Source organism: Homarus americanus, unplaced genomic scaffold (genome assembly GCF_018991925.1).
Source record: "Homarus americanus isolate GMGI-L3 unplaced genomic scaffold, GMGI_Hamer_2.0 scaffold48354, whole genome shotgun sequence".
Classification (NCBI taxonomy): domain Eukaryota; kingdom Metazoa; phylum Arthropoda; class Malacostraca; order Decapoda; family Nephropidae; genus Homarus; species Homarus americanus.
Genome location: NW_024723833.1, coordinates 8,942,038 through 8,967,603, shown reverse-complemented (window position 1 = coordinate 8,967,603; position 25,566 = coordinate 8,942,038). Strand labels below are relative to the sequence as shown.

The 25,566-nt window shown below is 37.7% G+C and overlaps 1 protein-coding gene across 1 annotated transcript in view; it reads right to left on the bottom strand.

The window, feature by feature from the left end:
- Positions 1–25,566, bottom strand: part of LOC121863903 (peripheral plasma membrane protein CASK-like) — a 120,535-nt gene that overhangs the window by 5,967 nt on the left and 89,002 nt on the right. Inside the window, 3 exon segments of the mRNA XM_042362816.1 lie at positions 194–313; positions 12,671–12,806; positions 12,999–13,097. Coding sequence (XP_042218750.1) covers positions 194–313; positions 12,671–12,806; positions 12,999–13,097 — 355 coding nt within the window.

The following is a 25,566-nucleotide window of genomic DNA, read 5'->3' as shown; positions in this document are numbered from 1 at the left end:
TCATTGTTTTTGTTTCTCATTTATTAACTAGTTTGCAGTACCTCATAACTTGTAAGTACAGTAACTACAATGCCTAAATTCTGCATGAATTTTCTTGTCATATTTTAAGTAAATCTAAAATCATTTGGTAAATTTATTGTTACAGGTAAATTATAGACTTTAAGAATACTCACTATCTTCCAGGAGTACTTACATGGCAGTTTTATGACTTCTTCATAAGTGACAAGGTCAAGCTGGTCAAAAACAGCATTGTGTTTAGCAAGATACTTGTCTTTGTGCTGCTTCTTCTTCCGACCAAAGAATGAGCAATTAACTGTAATAAAGAACAATTCTCATAAGGCATTCTAAATAACAGATACTATACCCACAAGAAAGATCTGAGCGAGGAGGTAGTTAATGATGTTGTCATATGTAATTGAAATGTAGTAATTCAAACAATGTATGCATAAAAATAAATTACTTTAATATGCTGTTATCCATCACCACAGAAACAACTGTAAGGATAGTGTTGGCTATCACAATGAGTGGGGAATATAAGCAATTCCTGAAAATGATGTCAAATATTTGGTAGAAAAATAAACTGAGAAACAAACAAGACTGTAAGGTCATCCACAAGCAGTAAACAATAGAAAAAGTGTGAGAAACCTGCAATTACATTGTTTCACTGTGCTACTTCTTTCAGGGAGAATACAAAGTGTCACTATATGATCATTCACATAAAGTTTAGTGACTGCATTATGTTCCATTCTGAATAACTGTAGATGTAGGTACAACTTTACCCATTAAGGGCAATACAAGTACAGTACAGCACATTCAATACTAAGCCTTTACTTTACAAGGAGGCAGTGTGGCTGGTCTGCACTTATTACCTTCACCTTTCCAACTGTGGCATTGGGTACCGGTACCCATTCACAGCTGTATGAAATGGGAGTACCTTTGGCATGTTGCATTTAAAGTAAGTCAGTGCCTCAGTTTTCAGGAAGCTAAGTAAAGCCATAAGACACACTGAATTATAGCAGAACTTAAGTTGGACTTAAAATGTAACACGGCAATCTGAATGGCTCATAAAATAAATATAGACTGTACCCTTGTTAATTCGGATTGTTATAATTCGGATTTCAGCTCCAACCAGGAGCGAACTCGTAACAATAGTTTTAAATTAGACAAGTTTAGATTTAGACACGAAATAGGTAAACATTAGTTTGGAAATAGAGTAGTGGATGAATGGAACAAGTTACCAAACATCATGATTGACTTGAATACGATGGATAGCTTCAAACATAGGTTGGATGAATATATGAGCAATAGGGGTTGGGTGTAAATGGGACTGCCCAGTATGGGTCAATAGGCCCGCTGCAGTTTCCTCCATTCTTATGTTCTTATGTTCATATGATATTTCCAAAAATTAATTAAACAATTTTAATTCAGAATGAATCCAAAATAACTGTGTGGTTCTGTAAAGTCGCTTTGGCTGCCACATAAAATATTCTATTTATAAATGCACTGTGCAAATATAAATATTTTTAAAATGTACAGTAGCTAAAAAATGTATCTGACAGGGTGGGTCCGATGACTTCCGAAATTATAAGTACAATTCGTGATGCCTCAGGAGGGTTGGTATGCATGTCCTCACACACCACCATCAGTATCCAACACAAATGGTGAGTTTGCATATAGGAATAAAATAAATGGTAAAGCAATTAATATCACATAGTACAGTGTCAGAAAACAACATGCATATCCCAATACCTATCATCCGTGATCTCATATTTTTCACACACAGTATGCAGATACTTTTTTTTAGCTACTGTACATACAGTAATAATAAACAATACAGTAATAAATAAATGTAACACTTACATTGCAAGGTGAGCTGATAATATGTAGATGATATTCCAAAAGTGTTATGGTCACAATGGTAAATGAAGTAAATACCCACATTGGAAAATAAAGGACAAAATCTTGGAGCTGGTATATGTACTAGGACCCTCTTCAGCCAACTAACAAAATAGAGCAAGGGAGAAAGACATAAAACAAAGGAATCAGGTCACATAACCTGTCTCCTGAGTTGAGGTATGGTGGGGATTAAGGATAATATTCTTGATGACAGTATTCAGGATCTGGTCAGTGGACTGAACGCGATCCTGCAGTAAGTGCTACATTGATACAGGAATTACTGTATTTTTGTTCAATCCAGAATGCGACGTCGAGCTTTATACCTAGGTACGTTAATGCCTAGCAATAACTCGCCAGGCCAACATACAGGCAATTAAAACATCTAATAATTACTTAATAAGTAATATTAGGACACGTCGCTACCTGGCATTTAATTGCAATTCTCAAGACCCCCTCCCGCACTCTCCATCTCATGCATTGGTACCATCATCTTCTTGCCTGGCAAATCAGCTGTAAATACGCACAAAGAAGGCTCCGCTAATTTATGTTGTAATAGCTGAAATACTAAGTGCCACGAGGAATTTATATAGGGTATTTATACATCTTAGCACAGTGAGGAAATCGAGGGACTTTTATTTTGTTTATGTTTCTCGGATATTATTTTTGGGACAAATTTTTATACGGTCTGGTCCGCATGGCGACCACAGCTCGTCTTCTATTCGAAGACAGTAGATCGTTAGTGGCTATTATCCTCTGCTTTCAAGTCACTTAGTGAATGACATTATTTAAAATGAATGAATAATTGAGCACAAAAACTCAGAAATCATTGAATAATGTCAAAATATTCCGAACTCAGTCAACTCGAATTTTCCTGTAATTTGAGTAACCCAGAGCCCCCTTTTTGTTGAATTAACAAGGGTATAGTGTAGTATGAACTGTGTACCCTAAAAAGTAAATCACAGTAACCAAGTATTTAAGAGGTGCCTAGGTACAGTAATCAAGTTTTCAAGAGGTGCCTAGGTACAGTACCATTAGATAATCATGGTCCTTTAGTTTGGTGATTACAGGTAATATTAATGCAGAACCAAAGTTGGGAAAAAAATTAATTTGACTGATATTTCCACACCACAAAGTCACACAGACTTAATTTAAAAAATTAGCAACTACAGTTGTTCATTTTTTTTTGCAGACAGTACAAGCCCTGCCCCTTTTGCAGCTCATTGGCTCATACAGTACATAATATTCGATTAATATTAATACATTGCCAAAAATTCATATGTAAAGGATTCCCAGTTCCAGCTCACTTTAATACCTAATTTAATATATGTAAAAATATAAAAGCTTGAAAACATTAATGTTCAAGATAAATGTGGAAAAAAGTTTGAAATACAGTAAAGAATATTTATTGTTGAAGTCACAAACAAATTCATGCTTTTGGAGTATACATTCCACACCACAGTACTTCTTCTCTTTTCACTAATTATTTTGCATATCAAGACAAATTTCAACAAACATATAAAGCAAGAGATAATAGTCAACATTTACAAAGGGTACAATTAACTGTAAAACCACACATTCACGTAAGTATCATTTAAGACAAATTTTATGGGGATGTAGTGCGCTTGGCAGATGAGCTGCTCAGTTAATTTATAATTTTTTTTTTTTTACAGGGATTGGCCCACCCGGGCACAGGTCAACAACCCACATCAGGGCCTAGGGGGTGAAAAAAAGAACAGAAAGAAATTAAAAATAGAAAAGGAAAAGGTTATATTATCTACATCGCAAAGATGCCAGAAAACCAGCTTTTTAAAGTGAGACAGATTGTATGAGTATGGAAACACAGAAGAAGGCAGAGCATTCCACAGTTTGGCTGTGTGAGGAAAGAAGAATGCACTATAACGGGTTATTCTAGTGTGACCGACATCCACAGAGAAATGGTGGGCACCGCGGGCAAGATGTGTGTTACGAGCCCACGGCCTTGCCGGCAGTACACAGGACGTCAAATCCACCGAACATAGCCCGTTAAAGTACCTGTAAAAGAGAGAGAGTGAAGCAACATTGCGGCGAAGAGAAAGGGAAGAAAGGTTGTCAACTAAAGATGAAATGCCTTTGATTCCACTCTATCTAACAGTTGGACAGAAGAGACACCCCAGATAAGAGAGCAGTACCCCAAGTTAGGACTAATGAATCCCTTATATACTTGAAGCAACTGCTCAGGAGTGAATTAACTATGGCATCTGTACAGCATTCCCAACTTTCAGGAGGCAGCTTTAGCAATGTTGAGGATGTGTTGCTTCCATGACATATTAGAGGAAATGGTGAGGCCTAGCATATTTATTTTAGAATTTGGCGGAATGATAGCGTCCTGAAATGCGATTGGTAGGAGATCATCTAATTTGGAAAGTGTAATTGGTAAATACCGAGTTTTATTACTATTGAATTTAACCAAATTTCTACCTCCCCATTCGGAGATGCTGCACAGATCGGCATTGATAGATGTAAAGATAGCTCTGGAAACAGATCTAGTTTGAGAGTTAATGGAAAGGGGAAATGTGAAGAAAAGTGAAGGGTAGAATCATCAGCATAAGAATGGATAGAATTAGTTGTTGTGTGAAGTAAGTCATTGATAAAAAGAAGAAGAGAGTAGGTGAAAGAACAGAACCCTGTGGGCCACCACTATTGGTAGAGAAAGAGCGAGAGATCGATCCCTCATCCATCGACAACAACCGCCATGGATCAGTTCTCAAAGAAGCTGGAGATTAGAAAACAAAGTGGGGGAGAGAAACCATAAGATGGAAGTTTAGAAAGCAAAGACTTGTGCCATACCCTGTCAAATGCTTTGGAGATGTCGAGGGACACGACAGAAGTTTCCCCATAATCCCTAAGAGAGGATGACCGAAGATGGGTGCAGTAGAAGAGCAGATCACCAGTAGATCTCGCCTGGCGATTGCCATACTGGTGATCCGACAAAAGAGAATGGCGTTCAAGGTGACGGAGAAAATGGGAGTTCAAGATAGTTTCAAAAATCTTAGAGAGGGATGAAGTTAGGGCAATGGAGCAATAGTTAGAGGGATTAGAATGGTCACCCTTCTTTGGGATGGGCTGAACCAAAGCATGCTTCCAAGAAGAAGGAAAAGTTTGGGTTTTGAGGCAAAGACGAAAGAGGCTAGCAAGCACAGGGGCCAGAGCTTCAGCACACTCCCTCAAAACACGAGGGGGTATTCCGTCCGGTCCATGCGCCTTACTTGCATCCAGTCTAGATAACACACCAGCAACCCTCCGAGTGGAGATAATAGGAAAGTGCAGAGGTTCAGTAGGAGGAGCAGAGATAGGAGGGGTAAAGTTGGAATCGTCTAAGGTGGAATTAGAAGAGAATAAGGTGCCAAAGAGATTGGCTTTGTCAGGGGGAGAGTAGGCTATAGAGTTATCAGGTCAGAAGAGAGGAGGAAAAGAAGGAGTGCAGAAGTTATTACAGATGTTTTTGGTTAAGGACCAGAAGGATTTACTAGAGGAAGAATTAGTCAGGACAGTGGTCTTTCTTTTATAAAATTCTGTTTGGTCCTACAACGATTCATAGAAGTAATGAAAGGAGTGAGTAATAGGAGGAGATCGTTTCATAGCTTAATGTGTCCTCTCTCTCTCCCTGCATGTAAGAGAGTAGGAGCGATCAAACCATGATTGTAAAGTGAAAGTTTTGGTAGAAAATGGGACAAATGCACTCATGCCACCCTGTATAACCCCAGCAATGCTGTCAGCACTTACCGAGGTATCTCGAGTGCAGAAGCAACATTCATCCCAAGGAAAGTTGGTGAAGAATTCTCGCAAGGATTGCCAGTTTGCCCTCCGATAGTGCCATAGTTGACGTTTAGAAAGGGGGGGGTGGGGGAGGTAGTCATGCCCAGTTTGATTGGATAGGAATAAATTTGTGATCAGAAGACCCTAAGGGGGCAGTTGAGTATGAATAGTGTGAAGGGCTAGAGGTAAAACAAAGATCAAGAATGTTAGCAAGTTGATCAGGAAAGTGTGTAAGGTGTTTGATTATTTGTTCCAAATCATTAAGTAAGGAAAAAGAGTGCCTCGGCTCCACCTGGGTCATCCCTTGCAGAGCCAAGCCACTCTCTGTGATGTACATTGAAATCCCCTAGGTAGAGGATCTCGGTGTTGGGGAGTGTGAGCAACGACTCAGGGCAAGAAGTGAGATAGTCAAAGAATTCCAAATAGTTGGTAGAGTTGGGAGAACAGTAAAGGAAACAAAGAAAAATAGTCACAGTTGGTAGAGATATTTTGAAACAGATATCATCATAAAGGGAAGATTCAAGATCAGCGAGTTGAGCTATAGGTGTACATGTGTTGCAGTAGGCGCCTACACTTCCCTTAGAATGAAAAGAGGTATAAAGGTTGTAGTCAGGACTTGAAAAGGTTTGGGTGAAGTTGCTTTGGTCAGTTGAAGTTCGGAGAGTAGTAAGAGGTCAGGGGAAGAGGTTAATAGATGGTGCTCCACAGAAGGAAAACTGGATCTCAGGCCGCAAATGTCGGAATAATGAAGTGTGAAAAAAGCCGATCCCCCAGCAACCAAGGTGGCGTCAGTTGAGGCCCCAGTAGCTTGATGATGATCAGGTCGGCCCTGGAGTCCACAACCTCCCCTACCAGTGGGACCCATCTGAGAAGGCCCCACTTCAATATCAATATCAACTGACATCATAGGAGAATAAAATAGAATAAATAGAGCAGATCAAGAGTAAGGAAGATTATACTAGTTGTGTTGTCAATAGTAAGAGAGACAATTGAGGCCCTGCAGTTGTGTATAAATGTGGGAGAAAGACAGATAAGCAACCTGGGACTTGGTCACAATTTTCGTGATGTCATATGGTAGCAGGGTCTACCATTAGACAACACAATTGTAATACAGATATTTACTGTATATTCAAAGGGTGGGGAGAAACTTTGTCAAGACGTCTCATCAAGAATTTGTATAGTAGTATCTCCATTAGCCGGAATCCCTCTTAACTGGAATTGAATTTTTCTCGGAAAATCGTTCCGAAAGCTGGAATTTTCTAAAACAAAATCTGGCTTTGGGAATAATTTTCCAAGGGGCACATTTTCTGAAAAATTCTGAGAAAATTTCCCAGTCCCCAGAAAATTCGGGGGATGGGGGATTTTTTTGGGGGGGTTTGAGAGATGAAAATCATGCGCATTTTCCAGAAATTCCCAGAACATTTTTCCATTACCCGGAAAATTCCCGGGATGGGGGACCTTTTTCCGGCTTTGAGAGATGAAATAACGCATCATTCTGGAAAATTCTGGGGATGGGTGATTTCTTTCCGGGTTCAAGAGACGATGTAATGTGCAATTTGTTTGTAACGTTGATGGTAAATATTACTGACTTCAAGTTTTTTTCCATATTTTGAAAGTTAATGTTTTCAAGCAGTTACATCCTTATAAACATTAAATTCAGCATTAAAGTGAGCTAGAACTGAGAATCCTTAACAGTTATACTGTATACGGATATATTTGTGATATACTGTACATATCAGTAATAATCAAACACTGAGTATGAGCCAATGAGCTGCAAAGGGAGGAGAGGTGCAGGGCAGGGTAGGGTTTCTTAGCCTATTACTGTCAGCTAAAAAATAAAAACATTACTACTATAAGTATTGATATTATTTGATGATTATCCCTGTGAAGTTTAGTGAATATAACTTGCTAATATCAATAAACACGTCAACTAGACTAAGACAGAATTTACAGTATTTTTGCAAAGTAATAACTTATTATGGCATGTAAATAGAAAAAAGTATTGATCAAGTTATTCATGGCATGTATCTTCTGCTTTGTTGAGACTTAAATATGCAAGGAACATTTTTGGTTTATACTTTTGTTAAGTAAAAGGTAAAAGTAGGTTCCATTGGCATGACTGCCCAATCAGGACAGTGTGGATACAGCACACTGAATACTAAGACTTCAGTACACAAGGAGTCAGTGAGGCATGGTCGTCAGCACTGCACTCAACTGCCCTCATGTCTCTAATTTGTAAAAGTAGACTGAGAGTGCCCCAGGATAAAACCAGAGACTCTTAGAAAAAGAGCCTCCCAGTGCTGTATCCACTAAGTTGCCCTATTCATTTTGTTAAGTATTCATCAGTTAAAAATTTATTTAAAAACAGGTAAAGAATCATCATCGGGGTAAGTCAGGAGAAAAGTGGGCTGTTATTTGTTGTTTTATAATTTTTGATAACATTGTCTGTAAATAAAAACAGAGGATTAATCCTGAAATCCCAATTTATAACTGAGCAATGGACTGAGTTACTTTTGTATAGCCAGACAAATGTGAGGGGTGAACTTCAGCTCTCAAGACCCAATTTGTTGACTGATCTAAAATATATATACTCTATATATATATATATATATATATATATATATATATATATATATATATATATATATATATATATATATATATATATATATATATATATATATATATATATATATATATATATATATATATTCTTCATAATTATACCATATTTCTCAATAGGAGACACTTGATGTGGTGGTTCCCATATAGAAGAAATATGGTAGTCTTCAACAATATGCAAAACAGATTTACTACAAAACCCACCTTTGCTCAGATATAAAAGCAGACACCAGGATCAAAATCTCAGTTCTAGCTTACCTGAGCAGCTCAAAAGAGAGGAGGGAGGGAATCTGAGTTGCCCGATCCTTTGCTCAGCTATAAAATGAGATTTTAGGATCAATCCTCTAATTTACAACTTGATGAAAGGATCGGGCAACTTTTGTATACCAAAGCCAGCTAAGAAAGGGAGATAGGAGACACCAGTGCTATGCAAAGCCTGTACCTCTGATGGGAGCATTTCTCTTGAACCACACTATATGCTGGTCCCTTAAGGAAGAATGAAAGGAACTAACCTTAAGCTCCCCAAGGCCACACAATCTGGAGGTAATGGGCCAGCAACAGCTATAGTACTGAAGTATTTGATACCTTGTCCCATCTCGTCATAAATGACTTATGATACCATTTATCTTGGATATCTAAAGATGATGAATTCTAACTTAGGTAGTGTATATTCTGAATGCAACCAGGTTGTTAAATTGAATATTCCTCACTATGGGATACAGGAAACTTGCAAAATTACACCATATTAAAGCAACAAGAATACCTAGAGCATGGAAAGTGAGGATTACCGGTATGGCACATCCTTCCCCAATGTTTGATACAGTCATTGAGAAAAATACATAGTATTAAGACAAAGCTGGAGCACGAGGGGAATATATGCCCTACTAGCCCAACATGGAGTCATGGGATACCATGAAATTGCTTGAAGCAATGGATAAAGCCAATCCTTAGTATGCCTGTTCACAGAAAACATACAAGCCTACTCAGCCTTCCCATGATATTGTTGAGACATATTACAGATAACTGCATTTCTTCACTGTAAACCAAGCCACCACCAGACAAAATCCCTGGGAAAGCATGCCCAAAAATTAGTCTGAATCTAACTACCATTTTGAGAGCAAAGCTTATTTTTCCATAACATATCTACCCTGACAATATGCATCTTGGCAATACTTATGGCTTCAATAAAAAAGAAGGGCTTTGATGGAAGGTTAACACTCTTGGGTTTGGGTAGGTGCTCTTCCGAGAGATGCTCAGGGTTTGGCCTGTTACTCACCTCACCACATTTCACTGCACCACTTGAGAGATAACTACATAATGAGTCATAGCAAGCTTGCTATTTGAGATAAAATGGTGGGATTTGTTAGATTAGCATTGTAAATAAATTATCTACAAACACTTTTATTTGAGTAATCGTGATAAACTAATTATTTCTATATGTAAATGAAAATGTTTAAAAATCACTTTACACCTTCGTTACTTCATGTGAATGCAATATGAACCATATTCCATTATCAAGCAAAAATATATAGGAAAAAATAGTTATACGTAAAAGAAAAGTTGTGAAGAACGTAATATTTCGTTAGGGAGAGGCATCAGGAGGCACTACACTATCACCACATGGTGCAATCTTCTTGCACTTTTTACGTTTTGCCACCCCTCCACCCTTGCCAGCAACACAAGGCATGGTTCAAAACTCTCACAACACTGTTGTGAATAAATAAAATCACTGTGATGCATGAGAAATACAGTATGCATATGCCGCAAAAAAAAAAAGCGTGGGAAATTTGAGTCAACGATATATCCTGGGTCCTTTAAACACAAAGGGGAGACTAGTACGGTGACCTTAGAGTGCCAAATTTGCGTCTTGCATGTTTACCGTTCATATGCAAATAAAAAAATAATAATTTGAACTTTTTACTTCAAATGCAAATTTGCGTATGAAAAACCTAAATCGATAATTTATCATACACAATTTTGCATTTGAAAATCCCCAAGAGTGTTAACATTTTGAAGAAATAAAAACCTTTCTTATTTGTTGCATCTGCATTTTCCCAGATAAAGAAAAAAAGAGGACAAATGCCTTCTGGGTGCCCCAATGACACATAAATCTTAGATATAAGGAAACATGCCAAGTTTGTCACTTATGCTGGCCTAAAGAAATGATTCATTCCCACAATTAAAATTTACAGATATAGTATTATGACCCAGCTCACACGAGCCATCAACCCTGATACAATATCCATGATTTTCATATGAGAATCTTTTCTAGTGCCCTTACTGGATACCTAACTGTTGAAAATTTCATCTAGGAGAGAACCAGGACTCATCTCTGATCACCAATATGACAGTTTTGGCTATACAATATACTGTACTAAACAGTGATAAGTATTATCAGTACTGTATAAATATGAACTGTCCTTTGGGAACGACCCATGATCTAATTTTACCCAAAATCTTCAGCTGAAAAGTTCAATTCCACTTGAAATGTTTTAACAGGACCCCTGAAAGCCAAGTGATGATTCTGTGGACAATTTATAAACCAAACATGGGCACATCAAGTTCGTGGTGAACCTTTCCAAGATTAGAAACTTGGAGCTTCCTAAAATACTTACGGGGGTATATCAAGGAGCATGTTTCCTGTCAATATAGTTCATGAAAATTTTCTCTTTTTAGGTCCATTTCACCTCCCAAGTTACATCATCCTGAACCCAACTTCAAGATTTCTGTCAATCGATTACTTGTGGCCCAGAACCACTCTACACACTATACCTTAAAACTAGTTCAAACACCCATGACTGAGTGGTTATAGACAAATCTTGAGACAAGTGCTCAAATATGAGAGTAAAATCACTTACTGCAAACAAAAATGGAGAGAGTGGGACAGCATCTAACCCAACACTCAAGTAAATGGACATTGAGGAAATGACCCAAACATTTGCTTTTACAGCTGAACAAATTAGGACTGGAGTGCATACATCATGCATGGTGATGAGGACTCCCATCCTTCTCCCTTAAGGAACTGCCATACCAAGTGTCTCCTTTCAGGGAATCAGGTACTGTACTTGGAAAGGATTAACTATTTTTCAAAATGAATGAAACAAATGTTAGATCCAGGCTTCAAGTTGGGACTGGGATCCAGGGTTTTGCCCTTTAGACTTGTCTGGCTATACACAGGTGCACGATCCTTGTAACAAGTTAAAAAAGAGGGAAACATCTACACGAAACACACCTCCCTGAATTTGCATATGAAATTCAAGCTGAGATGGTTGATTTTGTAAGTGCATCTGATGCTTATTAAAATTATTTGCATAAAAGTTTGCTTTGAAGCATATGTAGTAAAAATTACAAAATCATTACAGTACAAAAATAATCACTGTAGGGGAAACTATTAATAACTGATGGGGCAACAATCATCACTGATTGGGCAACAATTATTGTTGATGGGGTAACAATCATCATTGATGGGGTAACAATCATCACTAATTAGGCAAAAAATCATCACTGATGGGGTAACAGTCAACACTGATGGGGTAACAATCATCACTGGGCAAGAGTCATCACTGATGGGGTAACAGTCATCACTGGGCAACAATCATCATTGATGGGGCAACAATCATCACAGGTGGGGCAACAATCATCACTGATGGGGCAACAATCATCAGTGATTGGGGAACAACCCATCACTGATGGGATCAACAATCAATACAGATGGTGTCAACAATCATCACTAATGGGGTCAACAATCATCACTGATGGGTCAAAAATTCTGGGATGTGAAAGTTGCATGAACATTGAGTGCACAGATAATCAAGGGTAAACCTGCAAAATCACACTTGGGAGCTATTAATTATTACTGACATTCAATTGTACATTACAAAATTAAACATTCTGTAGTATACAGTACTGCTATTATGTAAAGTTTATTAATAATTTTACCAGGTAGTTAATATAAAAATGAGGCATAAAAAAGCCTGATTAATCTTTCAGATTATGTCTTGATATTAAAGTAGTTACCAAGTAGATTCATATCCTGAAGACCTAGATAATTAACCCACTGATTGGTAGGGGCTTCTCTCAGCTGAATAAAATTTTTTGGCATTAACCAGAATAAAATAACTAAGTGTAACACTACTCCTTAAAGGTTTGATGAGTGCAAGAAGGAGTTTGACATGTGTTATTCACTGCTATGTACTCTCACTAAACCAGTCTCTTATCTTTTGACTTCAAACAAGCAATCTGTGAGTTATGCATTTTGCTCATAGCACTGAAACCTACAAAATTGCAAGGAGATTCAGGGGAAAATATCTCCAAAAAATTTACATTCCTTAACGGAATAAGGAAAAAATCTCTTTACCTTGGTCACGCTTACTCTTCTCCATAGCAAGGCAAGCAGTTCGCCACTCTTGAAGTTCAGGTGACGGAATCAGCCCAGCAGTACCATTTGGATCCTTTTTCGCCTGCCACCAATTATGATCATCCTTGGATATTATCTGAAGTTTAACAGAATGTTATAATACAAGTTTTGATAATGAATGATACTTTAAATTATACCTGCACCAATAACTATAAATTCCTTTTTATTTAACATACTGTACCATCACAGAGAATCAATAACATGATATACTGTACATTCTTATTGGTTAAAATACATTTAATTTAAAAAATAACATAATGGAACACACCTGCAGAATATCTCCGGTCTTAAAGGCAATCCCTGCTTGTGCACAGGGAATCAAGTCATCCTCAAGAGGATCATAGTCGAATTGGGCGCGAACATAGATCTGCTGGAGGACAGGATGCCAGTTAAGCGTGATTTAAAGGTTTATACACAAAGAGTTTTACAGTTATTTTCCTTGATATTTACATATTGCATGTGTAAAAACTCAATGTTTCGAATCAGCCTTTGCTGTTATATACTGTACTTAAGTGCCTACTTCAAAAGAAATATTATTTTAGCAAATATGTACAGTACAGTACAGTACAGTAGCTCATTCTCTCATTTATACTTACATGCCTACATTACTTCAACAAAATGTGACACCAAAGTTAAGTACAGTATCACACCCACACAAGACATGATTAACACCTAAAATATACATCTAAGCACTCTAATTAAACAATTGCAAGTGCAACAATAATTGTAAATGACCTTCATACAAGCCATCCAATTAATGCACACTGTTACAGTACATACAGTACTTGGTTTCATCAAACAAGAGAACAATGAGCTCAAAACATCCAATGTCATGTTATCAAGGCAAACAAAAACAACAATAAGGAGGAAATGGGAGCAGGTGCTAGAGTGACTTTATTGGCAATAATAAAATTTTACCTTTTATTAGTTTATCAAGACCGAACAAACATAGCAAGGAAATACAACTTTTTTGTAAAAGGGAGGAAATGGCATTCACAGTTATTATTCAAATATGCAACACACTATAAACTTATGGACTAGAAACAACAGATCAGAGAAAAAGTTATATCGATCAAACATGGTCAACGCCACAGTGGTACTCGGTCACAAGAACTCATAAAATGTTTTACAAAACTAATCTCACAATTATTACAGTATTTAGTTATGTTACCAGTATATAAAAATAATGAAAAAGTTATCAGAAGCATAATCATTATTGTTACCAAGATTAAATTCAAGTTCAATCTTGTATAATTATAAATGTGACTGACAGCACTGTTCATGCACGGAAGAGGATAATGAAACATTCTGGTGCCATTCACAAATACAATTGGATTGAATCTGAATATCATATTGACTAACTGGACCAAACTGCTTGTGCTTACAGCCAAATCCTCAATTCCAAGTGGGAGAGAAAACTTCAGTCCCACATGAAACAAACTGTCAGAATCTATCCAACAGTATCCATGAATGCTACCTCTACCTCTACGCAATATATCCTCTACTAGGTAAATCTTCTATTAAGGAAGGGAAGATAAAAAAAAAAAACTTATATTGCTTTCATAAAAACCTTTTTAACAACTCCACTGCGTAGAGACCAGTCCTGGTAAGATGTAAAAAAGAAAATAGAATATTTTTAGAATGAATTTACTGACAATTCAGACAAATTACCCACTGCATTGCTGCAGGTTCCTGAAAACCTTGTGGGAGGTGACAGAGGTTTGTTTATTACAAATATGGTGGATTTAAAACACTGGAAAATAACACATTGACACTTAATTCTAGCAGATTGCAAGGCTCTTATAAATACAGCTGTGAAACAATGCCTGAAGTCAGAAATAATACCACACTACACAGGGAACGGGTTAAGCAAGGTTTTCATTAGTCTTAACCGTCCCTACATATATCAAGACAAGAAAGCCCATATATTGTACTAAATATTTGACACTTAGGAGGAAGGTTTAAACTGAATCATTGCATATAGAAATGTATTTTTTTATAAACTTTCAACATTAATATACTCTGCAATGAACCAATACAGAAAATTTCAATGTGTTTTGCTTAAAGTAAACAGAGACAGTAACAGTACAGTATGCTTGTACTGTGTTAGATTTTGTGTGCAATCACAGAGCGCCTGACAATGCACACATTCTTATGTCTTTAACACACATAGCTCCATATGAGCAATTAATCAGAGAACATGTAACTGTACTTGATTATGTACACTGAAGTAACTTAGGTTAAAGGGTTTTCACATCTTACAACTCTAACATACATGTCACCGTATATATGTTCAACTAAAATAACTTACGTGTAATTCACAGAAAGCTGTTGTTTACAAAAAAAGAGAAAAAATATGTGATGATAAACTTCTGAAACTATTATAAACTATTCTACCTGCCAAGAAAACAAAATCATAAGAGTAAAAAGCCTAATGCATAAAATTTCCCCGAAACATCTTACGATTCCTAACTTTTAATAAAACAATATACTGTACCTACAGCTTAGATGTAAACAAGGAATAAAGGTACAGAACTGGGTAATTTATCTTGTGGTCTGAGAAGTTGTGGTTTGATTGATGGAAGATTGTCAAAACTTATGTATTCAACTAAATAAACACACTAAGATCCATTTCATGATAATTTTCTGAAAATAAGTTTTACTATCACAAATAAGTTACAGTATTCATTTCATAGTTTTAGAGGGTTGTCAAATGACGGAGATGTCGACATGGAAAGTAAGACAGGCAAAGATGAAGTGAAGAATGAACAGATGTTATTGTTATAATGTTATTACTGCACTTCAACAACTAAGGTCTTAAGTGAGTAATTAGGTCAGCAGTTACACTATTCCATCAACAACTAAAATTTCTGAGATAGAAGATGGAAACTATTATATGGTCCCCACGCACAGCTACTTCAGTGAGAGAAGAGGTAAGCCTACAGTATCAGGCCACTATCATACTCTGGAGAAAACACACTGAGAGAATTCCTCAAAATGCCTTATGTATACAGCACACTGATATACTTTACTCTTAAAGATATTGTAATTCCTTTGCCAGATCACCAAATGCAGAACAGTATCATGATATTGTTTTTTCATTGACATTGAAAGAAATTGATATTGTCTTTTATTTTATTTATCTAAAGGTATTAGGTGTGAATAGTGGTATAGAAAATTATACAGTTGGTCCTCACATTAAGCGGTCCCGCATTCCGCGTTTCACCGTTAACGCGGTGCCTTGCCAGAACCTAACATTTTCACATTCCGCGGTCGTGAACCCCATTACGCGGAGAGCGGCTGGCAAGCCGCGCCATTTTTAGATCCAAACCTCCCGCCATCCGCCATGTTGTGTAAGAGGCGCGAAAATGGTGCGCACAAGGTCGCCCAGTCATCAAAACATGACCAGTTCTTCACCCGCCACCCACTACAGCCGGCCCAAGTCAGTGATAGTGATAATTATAGTGAGGATATGGACTTATATGAACTTTGGGGGTTTGACAAAGAGGCCCTGCAAGCCTCTGTGGTGGATAGTGATACAATTGATACAAGTGATACAGGTGAGGGCCAATAATCTGCCCTCTGCCTCGGAACCAACCGCCCATCCCCGTGTGCCCAGCCATCTTTTCTACTAATGTAAGTGTTAAAAAACCTAATATTATTGATATTTCTCTTAATTATTAATTGTGTGTGCATGCCATCATAAAGTTAAGATAATATTTTTACTACAACATAGTTGTGTGTCGTCAAAAAGTAGAGTTTGGGGATCGGCCTGGACTCCATTTCAATTAATCCCATATGTTATGTTGTTCACTTTACGCGTTCCTCACTTTCCGCGGGACCCTCCGGGTTACATTAACCGCGTAATGTGAGGACCAACTGTACACTGTATAATCCAGGCCAATGCAACCAATGCACTTGCATTGTTCAAAAAATTCTGACTGAGGCAAGGATATCATATGCATCAGTCAAATAACTGACCTATTGGTAATGTGATTTCATTGTCAGTGTTAAACTGCATGGCTCACCATCTTCTGACTAGCTTTCACTTTCAGTACTGGAGTACCTGAGTGGTATGTTTGACAAACTGTCCCCAGGGATGGGATAAACAGATTGGTGCCTGGAGGTAGGGTATGGTCACAGGTCACACTCACATCACCACCTGAACTCCAACCGGGATTTCCTCTTGAAGCATCACACAGCGGTCATCCATAACAAAGTCAGGTAACCAGGGCCAGATTAAGGTTGAGGGGGCTAAAAAATGGGGGTACTGCACTGTATTTAATCAAGTATACAATGACCATAGAGCCACAGAGCCTTAACAAATAATCATTTACTTAACCGCCTTGTGAATTTGTGAACTAGTGGCAAAAATTTAAATTTAAAAAACACAAATTAAGGCCTAAACTCGAGGGCCTAAAAATCATAAGAGCTTAAGGTTCTGCAGGCAACACATTCGCCACCAGGATTGCTTACATGGAATTCTGCACACACCTGCTGTAGAGTAACTGATAATTTTATATTTCTTACCAGCATAGATTTAAGGGTGGAAGCATATCTGAAGGTAATATTTACATCGAGATCCTGGCTTACTGAACTGATAACGGTAAGGTTTGATACATATGGCAAAAATATGTATGGTTTACTTACATCCAAAGGCGATTTAGCATAAATCAATGAATGTGTTACACGACATTGTCAAAAGTGATCGCCGCCAGGCGCAGTGATGCCTCAAAGGGGAATCCCAGTTGAGTTCGGGTGATGTGAGAGTAAACCTCTGTGAGGTAACGTCATTTGTACAGGATATCATGAGTTTTAATGGAATTGCTGTCATGAATGTTCACTATTCCAAGAAACTTGATGTGAACATCACTGTGAACAAGTTTGCTAAGGTACATCCTCATAGGATGGAACTACAGTAGTTAACATCATGAAGAATTATGACATATTAGTGGATAATTATCTTGATATGTACATTTAATGTTTATTGGTGTATGTGTTTGTAAGTGTCAGTGCCTGTTTGTATACATACTGTACAAAGCTCTATTGTACAAACAGTATGTATTGTGTAAATCAATAAAACTATATAGGTATATACAGTATAAACAAGGAATGGACACCTATACACACTGCTCTGTTTAGGCCAGATGATGAGGGACAACTAGGCAAGCATGGGGTTGGCTTAAAAATTATCCTAACACTCTCGAGGTCACAGACACATAAGTGGCATTTTGATTTCAAGCAAATTAAACTTTTGCCTCGCAATCAGATATGCCATCATGGCATTTTACCATTTTTCTCTATAAAATCTTCTAGTCGAACTACCGGTACTTCAAATTTTAGCGCCACTCCTGCGCAGAACCAAGTATTAAGGCTATGTGGCAACCTGTATAGGTGCAGTATGCCATGCATTATTGCACCACAGTCGCCAGAGTACATCTAGCTTTCTAAGCTGTGGGTGTGTGGGTCCCAGGTGAGATTCAAAAATGGCCACCGTGACCTTATCGCTGCTATCTCAATACTGTATATTTATCACTTACAACACGGATATTTATTCTTATGAATAGATAAAAGTGATGTGTCGCGAAATATTTATAATGAAATAGTGAAATGAACTTGAATTTATGAGACATTGGTGAAATGTGTACTCACAATACAGTGGCATATACCACAAAAGCATGTCGTAATATACAGGCCTAGCTTGGAAAAATAATAAGTGACAGTGAAATGTAGTGCAGTAAGGCATGCATATGGGTATGGTGAATTGTAATGAATATTGATTCATTGTGCTTATTTGATATGTATTCGTAAAGCCATTGTCGTTCAAATGCCAAGGCCTGCCTCGTCTGAGTGGTAAGTGGAAAATTTATTGCCAAAATTTCAGTTTTTGTCACAAACTTCTAACTGGTCTATTTCTCTTCCTTAGTACGTGTAGAGTAATAATTCACCGTAAAGAAAAAAATACTTTCAAAAGATTAAAAAAAAAATGTCCATAAACATTTTGGCAACTGAGCTCCTAACCAACACTTATTTTTACCTTTTATTCTGTAACTCCATTACTTTTTAAATTTTGCTATTGTCTTCCTTATGGTTTACTCTTTCTTGCCAAGTGCATTTTACACTGATTGATGCAATGATGTGGGTACAGTGCAAAGAGGAATCAACAGTAAACTCTCACTTTTCACTTATACTGTACTAGCCAAAATGGCTCTCAGTATTTGTTATTTATATTTTTGAGGGTTTTGTTTGCTTCCCAGCCTTTTTTACCTGGGAAGGCATCAATTGAATAAATATTTAACAATATCTTAGCTACGAAAAATGCTCGGGGAAAAAACTTCTCCGCAATTTTTGTTCATTCTGCGGGCTCATTAAATAAATTTCAGGTGATCCCGAGTGTTAACATGAAAAAAAAAAGTTTCCTGGAATGAGGTGAAAAAAATAGGAAGGGTACGTAAGTGATTTTTTTTTTAACCATAACCGTGATGATAGGATCAGATAGATTCATGTGCCTTTTTTTGTTAGTAAAATTTTGCTATGTTAATAAAAGTTGTCTTTATTACATAAAACTGTGGATAGAGCATAAAAAAAAAGAAAAAAAAACATAGAAAGACGAAAATGTTTTCTGAAATATCAGGTAAAATCACTGGGATTGAACACAATTTTCTAGGTAGAACCTAGTTACCAGAAAAACATGATTATTTTTTGCTTTGGATTGAAGAAGAATAATGAAGAAATCCTTGTGAAGCTGTCTATGACCCTTACTTAATAGGGCATAAATCAACAACACTATCATACACTATCACAATGACAGTTGATTCTGTTATATGACAAACAGCTGCATACAAGTATACAGTATACAGCACAGATAAAATACATATCATATGGAGTTTCGATTAAAGAAAAATTTCAATTTTATGAATTACTGTACGTACTAGTTTTATGAATTCCACAGCAAATATCCGTACAATTGTTTTTCATGATTTTCTGGGTGGTGCAAACAGTCATCAGAAAATAAATATTGTAATTATGTACTGTATAGTACAGGCAGCTGAAAATTTCACAGTGGTCAGCGGCAATATTAGCTAACCGTATGTCCAAATTTAACAATACTGTATGTGGTAAGGCCGTCCAAACACCTGTGTGACCATGACAATTAAAAAATGCAAAAATAAGATTAGTAAATACTGTATAACAATAATATTAAAAAAGAATATCAGTACGTACAAGTAATGGTTCACATAATACAGCTATATAAAGGTTACAGTACAGAAAAGTCTGGATTTACGCGGTTTTGGTTAACATGTTTGGTCATTTACGCGGTGCCTTGCCAGAATTGAGATGCTTTAATTACGCGGTAAATTCGGTCATTTACGAGGAGAGAAGCTGGCGGTCCAGCCGCACGCCATTTTGGATTCAAACCTCCCGCCATGCCTGACCAAAAGCAGGGGGAAGCGGAGCGGGGAGGGGTGCGCAGTATGTCGCTGTTGCGTTATCGGTGACGTCATATGACGTATCGGGCTGTGATTGGGCCACGCATCCTTACCTCCCTCCCCCGCTAGCTGTGATTGGTTTAATGTAATATGACGTGCCCTGCCACGGGAGGGAAGAAGCTGCTGACCTAGCAGGGCCTGTCTCACTGTTCTCAGTCCGCGTATACAGTTCTCTTTTGTGCCCGCTATTCCCCTCATAGCTCACAATGGCTTCCACGGGTCACCCACCACCAGAGAAAAACATTGAATTACCTGGACCAAGCCATGATTGTGTGAAGGAAATCATCGAGTTGGGGGAGAAAATTAAGCTCATCCTTAACAACGACCCGGACAAGCATTGGTATGAAGCGTCTAATAACCATCTGACGAAAGTTATGGAGCCGTATATCCAGATCTATCTCGACAACATCAATGCTAGTCATCAACATAGTATTGAGGACTTCCTCGCCTGCAACCCACCACAACCACAGCCAGCCCAAGTCAGTGATAGTGACGATATGGACTTTGAGGGGTTTGTCTGGGAGGCCCTGCAAACCTCTGCGAGTAGTGAAAATGATTCACCGGAGGGCAACTAATCTGCCCTCTGCCTCGGAACCAGCCGCCATCCACATGTGCCGACCCACCTTTTCTACTAACGTAAGTGTTAAAAAACCTAATGTTATTGATATTTCTCTTAATTATTAATTATGTGTGCATACCATCATAAAATTAAGATGTTATCTTTACTACAACATATGTATTGTGTCGGGAAAAAGTGGAGTTTGGGGGTCAGCCCAGTCTCTATTTCAAATTAATCCCACATGTTCTATCATTTCATTTACGCGTTTCTCGTATTACGTAGGCCTCCACGGGTTCAATTGACCGCGTAAATGCAGACTCTACTGTACTTCAGGAATTACTATTATTTGTGTCCTTTAACATAGACTAAATGATCAATAAAATAAGTCTACAGAATTAATATTTATTATCTCCCACACAACCTCTGTTATCCGGTTTCTTACATACCCATGACTTCTGTTAGAACATAAGAACATAAGAAAATAAGGAGTCTGCAATAGGCCAGTTGGCCTGTGCATGGCAGCTCCTGTCGAGAGTTACTACCTCATAGCTCCCCATGACCTGTTATCCGGCTTCCTACCTCCCCATGATCTCGGTTACCCCCTACCTTCCCACGACCTCTGTTCCCTGGCCTCCCACTTCCTCACAACCTCTGTTACTTGGCCTCATACATCCCCATGATCTCTGTTATACCTTACCTCCCCATGACCAGTTACCTGGCCTCCTACCTCCCTATGATCTCTGTTACCCTCATCTCCCCAGCCCTCTGTTGCCCTCATCTCCCCAGGCCTCTGTTACCCTCATCTCCCTAGGCCTCTGTTGCCCCCTCACCTCCCCAGGCCTCTGTTACCCTCATCTCCCCAGCCCTCTGTTACCCTCATCTCCCTAGGCCTCTGTTGCCCCCTCACCTCCCCAGGCCTCTGTTACCCGCTCTCCTCCTCAGGCCACTATTACCCTCCTGCCTACCTGTGCTCTCCACCAAGATTCACCGGTCAACAACACAAATTTATAATCTACGTACAGTAAAAATATGGTAAATAAGTTTTTTCTTCATATCCAATATCTCCTCGACTTACAACATATGCTACTTACGACAACCCGGACTTACAACAATCATTGTCGTTATATTATATTAAAATATTTTACAATATTTTCGAGTCAAGACGTATGGTCGTATTGGCTAATGACGCCTTACGACAACTTCGGCTGGCACGCTGCTGCGTGTGTACAGCATCCACGCTGTATTTCACTCAGTTTGTGTATTAAAAAGGGAAAGTTTTACAATTATTACCTGTACTGTGTATTATTTTCGTCGGTTCGACTTACGACCTAGTCGTCGGAACGGAACCCCATCGTAAGTGGAGGAGAGACTGTATGTATGTATGTATGTATGTATGTATGTATGTATATATATATATATATATATATATATATATATATATATATATATATATATATATATATATATATATATATATATATATATATATATATATATATATATATATATATATATATATAATTTTTGTCACTTATCAGCTGACTAGCCATTTGGGCAGTTGGTCTATCTAGTGTTAATACAGAAAGAAACCAGGGACTGGGAAACCAGTTATGTTTTGGAAGGGTAATACTGGATAACACCCTTCTCACGTGTGTTAAAGCTGAGGCTTGAACCCTTGACATATTGGTGAGATATGCACTGAGGGAACTATACCTAATGGACATCTCTCAAACCTTACCTAATTATTACCTACAGTGATATATAAATGTGATATGGGACAGCTTTCAACTTTAAAATATTAGGTGGTTACAATTTGTTTCTATTTAAATTGGGTTAACATTAATAAACATGAATAAAAAAAAAGTTTTAGCGAAAAGTTCTTAAGAAAAAATATTTAACCGACTAATCTGCCCACGTGTACTTGGGATATCAAACGCTTTCATCAAAATTAAAGTAATAGGGAAAAAACAAATTTCTTATGCCTCTTCACCTAACACTTTCAATTTTAGTATTATTAGTACTAATGTGACAACTAGTCTCTTAGTTCTCTTGAGAGTACACCTCAAAACACAACTGCTTCTCAAAAACAAACACAAACCCATATTTTTAAACAAACACAAACCCAACTTCTCTTTAAAACAAACACAACTGCTTCTCTCTGAAACAAACAGAATCCCAACTACTTCTCATTAAAACAAGCACAAACCCAACTTCTCTCAAAAACAAACACAACTACTTCTCTCTGTAACAAATACAACTGCTTTTCTCTAAAACAAACACTAACACAACTGCTTCTCTCTAAAACAAGCACAGACATAATGGTCTTTCTAAAAAGCAAACACAACTACTTCTCTTTAGAAACAAACACTTGGTTGAGACAGTCTGAGAGTGGCCTGTAATGTTAGTTTAACTATCATAAGGGATATCTGCTGTAACGTGCCAAAGTTTCCCAGGAGTTTAAGTCTCTGAAATGTGAGGTGCTAGAAATTCTCGTTCATAGAATCAGTCGGCAGCTTGAAGCCTCACTTAAATGTGCTTATACAGGTATAGAAAGGGATTATTACATTTTGTATTTCTAAAATCAACTGCCAAGATCTTCAAAATTAATCCCTTTACTCATATTCTGACATATTATAAACAAATACCTTGGAAAAATTGCAAAATAAGGGGGGGGGGAGATTCACTATTGTTCACTCCAAAGCTAAACTTGTGGCAGCAGATTCCTTTCTTCTTATTTTGGCTGTTTAAATTACCTGTATAAACTCAGCATGCCAGTCTGTGGAACAAATACAAAATCGTTCAGTCTTCAACGCGTCCATTAAGTACCAGCTTTATTGGCCACTTCTGAGCCACGCTAAAAACACATTTCACAAATTGTCGGTGGACCATGCAGGGATGGAGGGAGGAGTGCAGACGACTGTAAAAACTTTAGTATTTTCAGGAAGTTCACCAACTCACAATCTAAATACTGCCATGAATGGCATAAATACTGACATTCTCACGCAAAACCATTCATGGATAACAAGGCACTGGCGTCTCCATAACACTGTCAAACATGAAAAGTGTTCTTACTACAAAACTGTTGACTAATTTTTCTAAAGTAGGTACAGTAAACACTACCAAGAACACACCAATGTGAATAATGTCAACAATATTTAACTGATCAAGGTTACTGCTACTGACATACCAGTAAGTCCCCCACTGAGCTGCTACACAGTCCCAGAACTCCTGGGCCAGGAGCCATAACTCTGGGCAATAAGTACAGAAAATCTGATTAGTGAACCATCCTGAGATCTTGTTGTGACATCTCCACATAACAAGTTAATAATATTCCACTATTATTTGTTTGAGTTACTGAGTTCCATACTCGTGGACACAAGGACGGAAGACTTTTATTACTACGTCTCTCTCCCAGGATGGCAGCAACTTGAAGGAGTAACACACCTAGCACTTTAATGGTACAGTGTTGAGTGTAGGTAAGAGGGAATACTCCTTCTCCACCAATGTTTATGAAGTTGCCAACATTGCAATAAATGTTTCCTGTTAATATCAGTCAGATGCTTTACAAGATTAATTTATGCAAGTATGGCTCCACTAACTTCACTCTCAGTATAATCTAAACACATACAATAAATGTCTAAGATTTTAAATGTTTTGAATCGCTGGAGTGAAGAGATTACGTGAACAATCTCAAGTGGTAAAAAATAAATATATAAATAAATAATGACCTAAAAATATACCATACAGGAGCATGAGTTTGATACTCTACTGATAACTTGAGTTTACAGTGTGCATCCCCATGGTAAACCACAGTGTCCCCAAACATCCTTTATCGCCTGGTGAAAATAAAATTATCTTCTTGACTTTCAAACTCATCCCAGCTCTAGGGGGGGAAAAGTCTCTGTCACGACAAGTAAATCTATCTAACCCTTCAAGAGTTATCCCCTTCATCTGAGGGACAAAAGATGGACACGGCAGCGAGCACGTCACCCTATCATTTTGACCCAACTCAACAGTGGAACTCAAATTTATTCAGAACAGTTTTAGCTAGACAAAGTGTTCTAATATCTATTCAACGAAATCTTTTTAACATGCATACAGGTACAGGTGAGGGAGGGGGAATCAGATGTCTCCCTAACACACTGGTTCACTGGGTTCATAGGTGGCATGACACTGATTTATGGACACACACAGGTTCAAAAATATTATAGCGCCATCTTTTCAACCCATGAACTGAACCCTCAAATACACGAGTCTGGGGATGATTGTTTAACAAGTGATCAGTGATTTAAAGAGAGTACCGGTAGGTTTATTATCTGTAGCGTTCATTGGTGTGCTATAAAGTAAATTGTTCATAAACATGTCCCCAAGTACTAACATCTGCAGTAGTACGACGCTCTGTGAGTGACTTCTTAATCTACTGTCTCACCCGGTCTGTGCCTCCTCCGGTCTGTCTCACTTGCAGTTCGTCACCAAATAAACAAACAACATATTAAATCTACACAAATATATACCGTACTACTGTATTAGAATATTTTTCGAACATATAACATACTCGTATTATAATAATAATAATAAGGGAAGGCACATTTATGAAACATGATATCCCTCTTGTTGCCTAGAAATTTCTGTTTAACACTTTATTGATAATATAATTCTGTAAAAAATTTCTAGCCAACTTTAAGCCGGCATCCTCACCACTCATTCATCAGTGCCGTATATGTAACGAAGCATAAACAATCCAGCCATCACCAGCCCAAGTCGATGAGATTGACAAAGACCTCCAA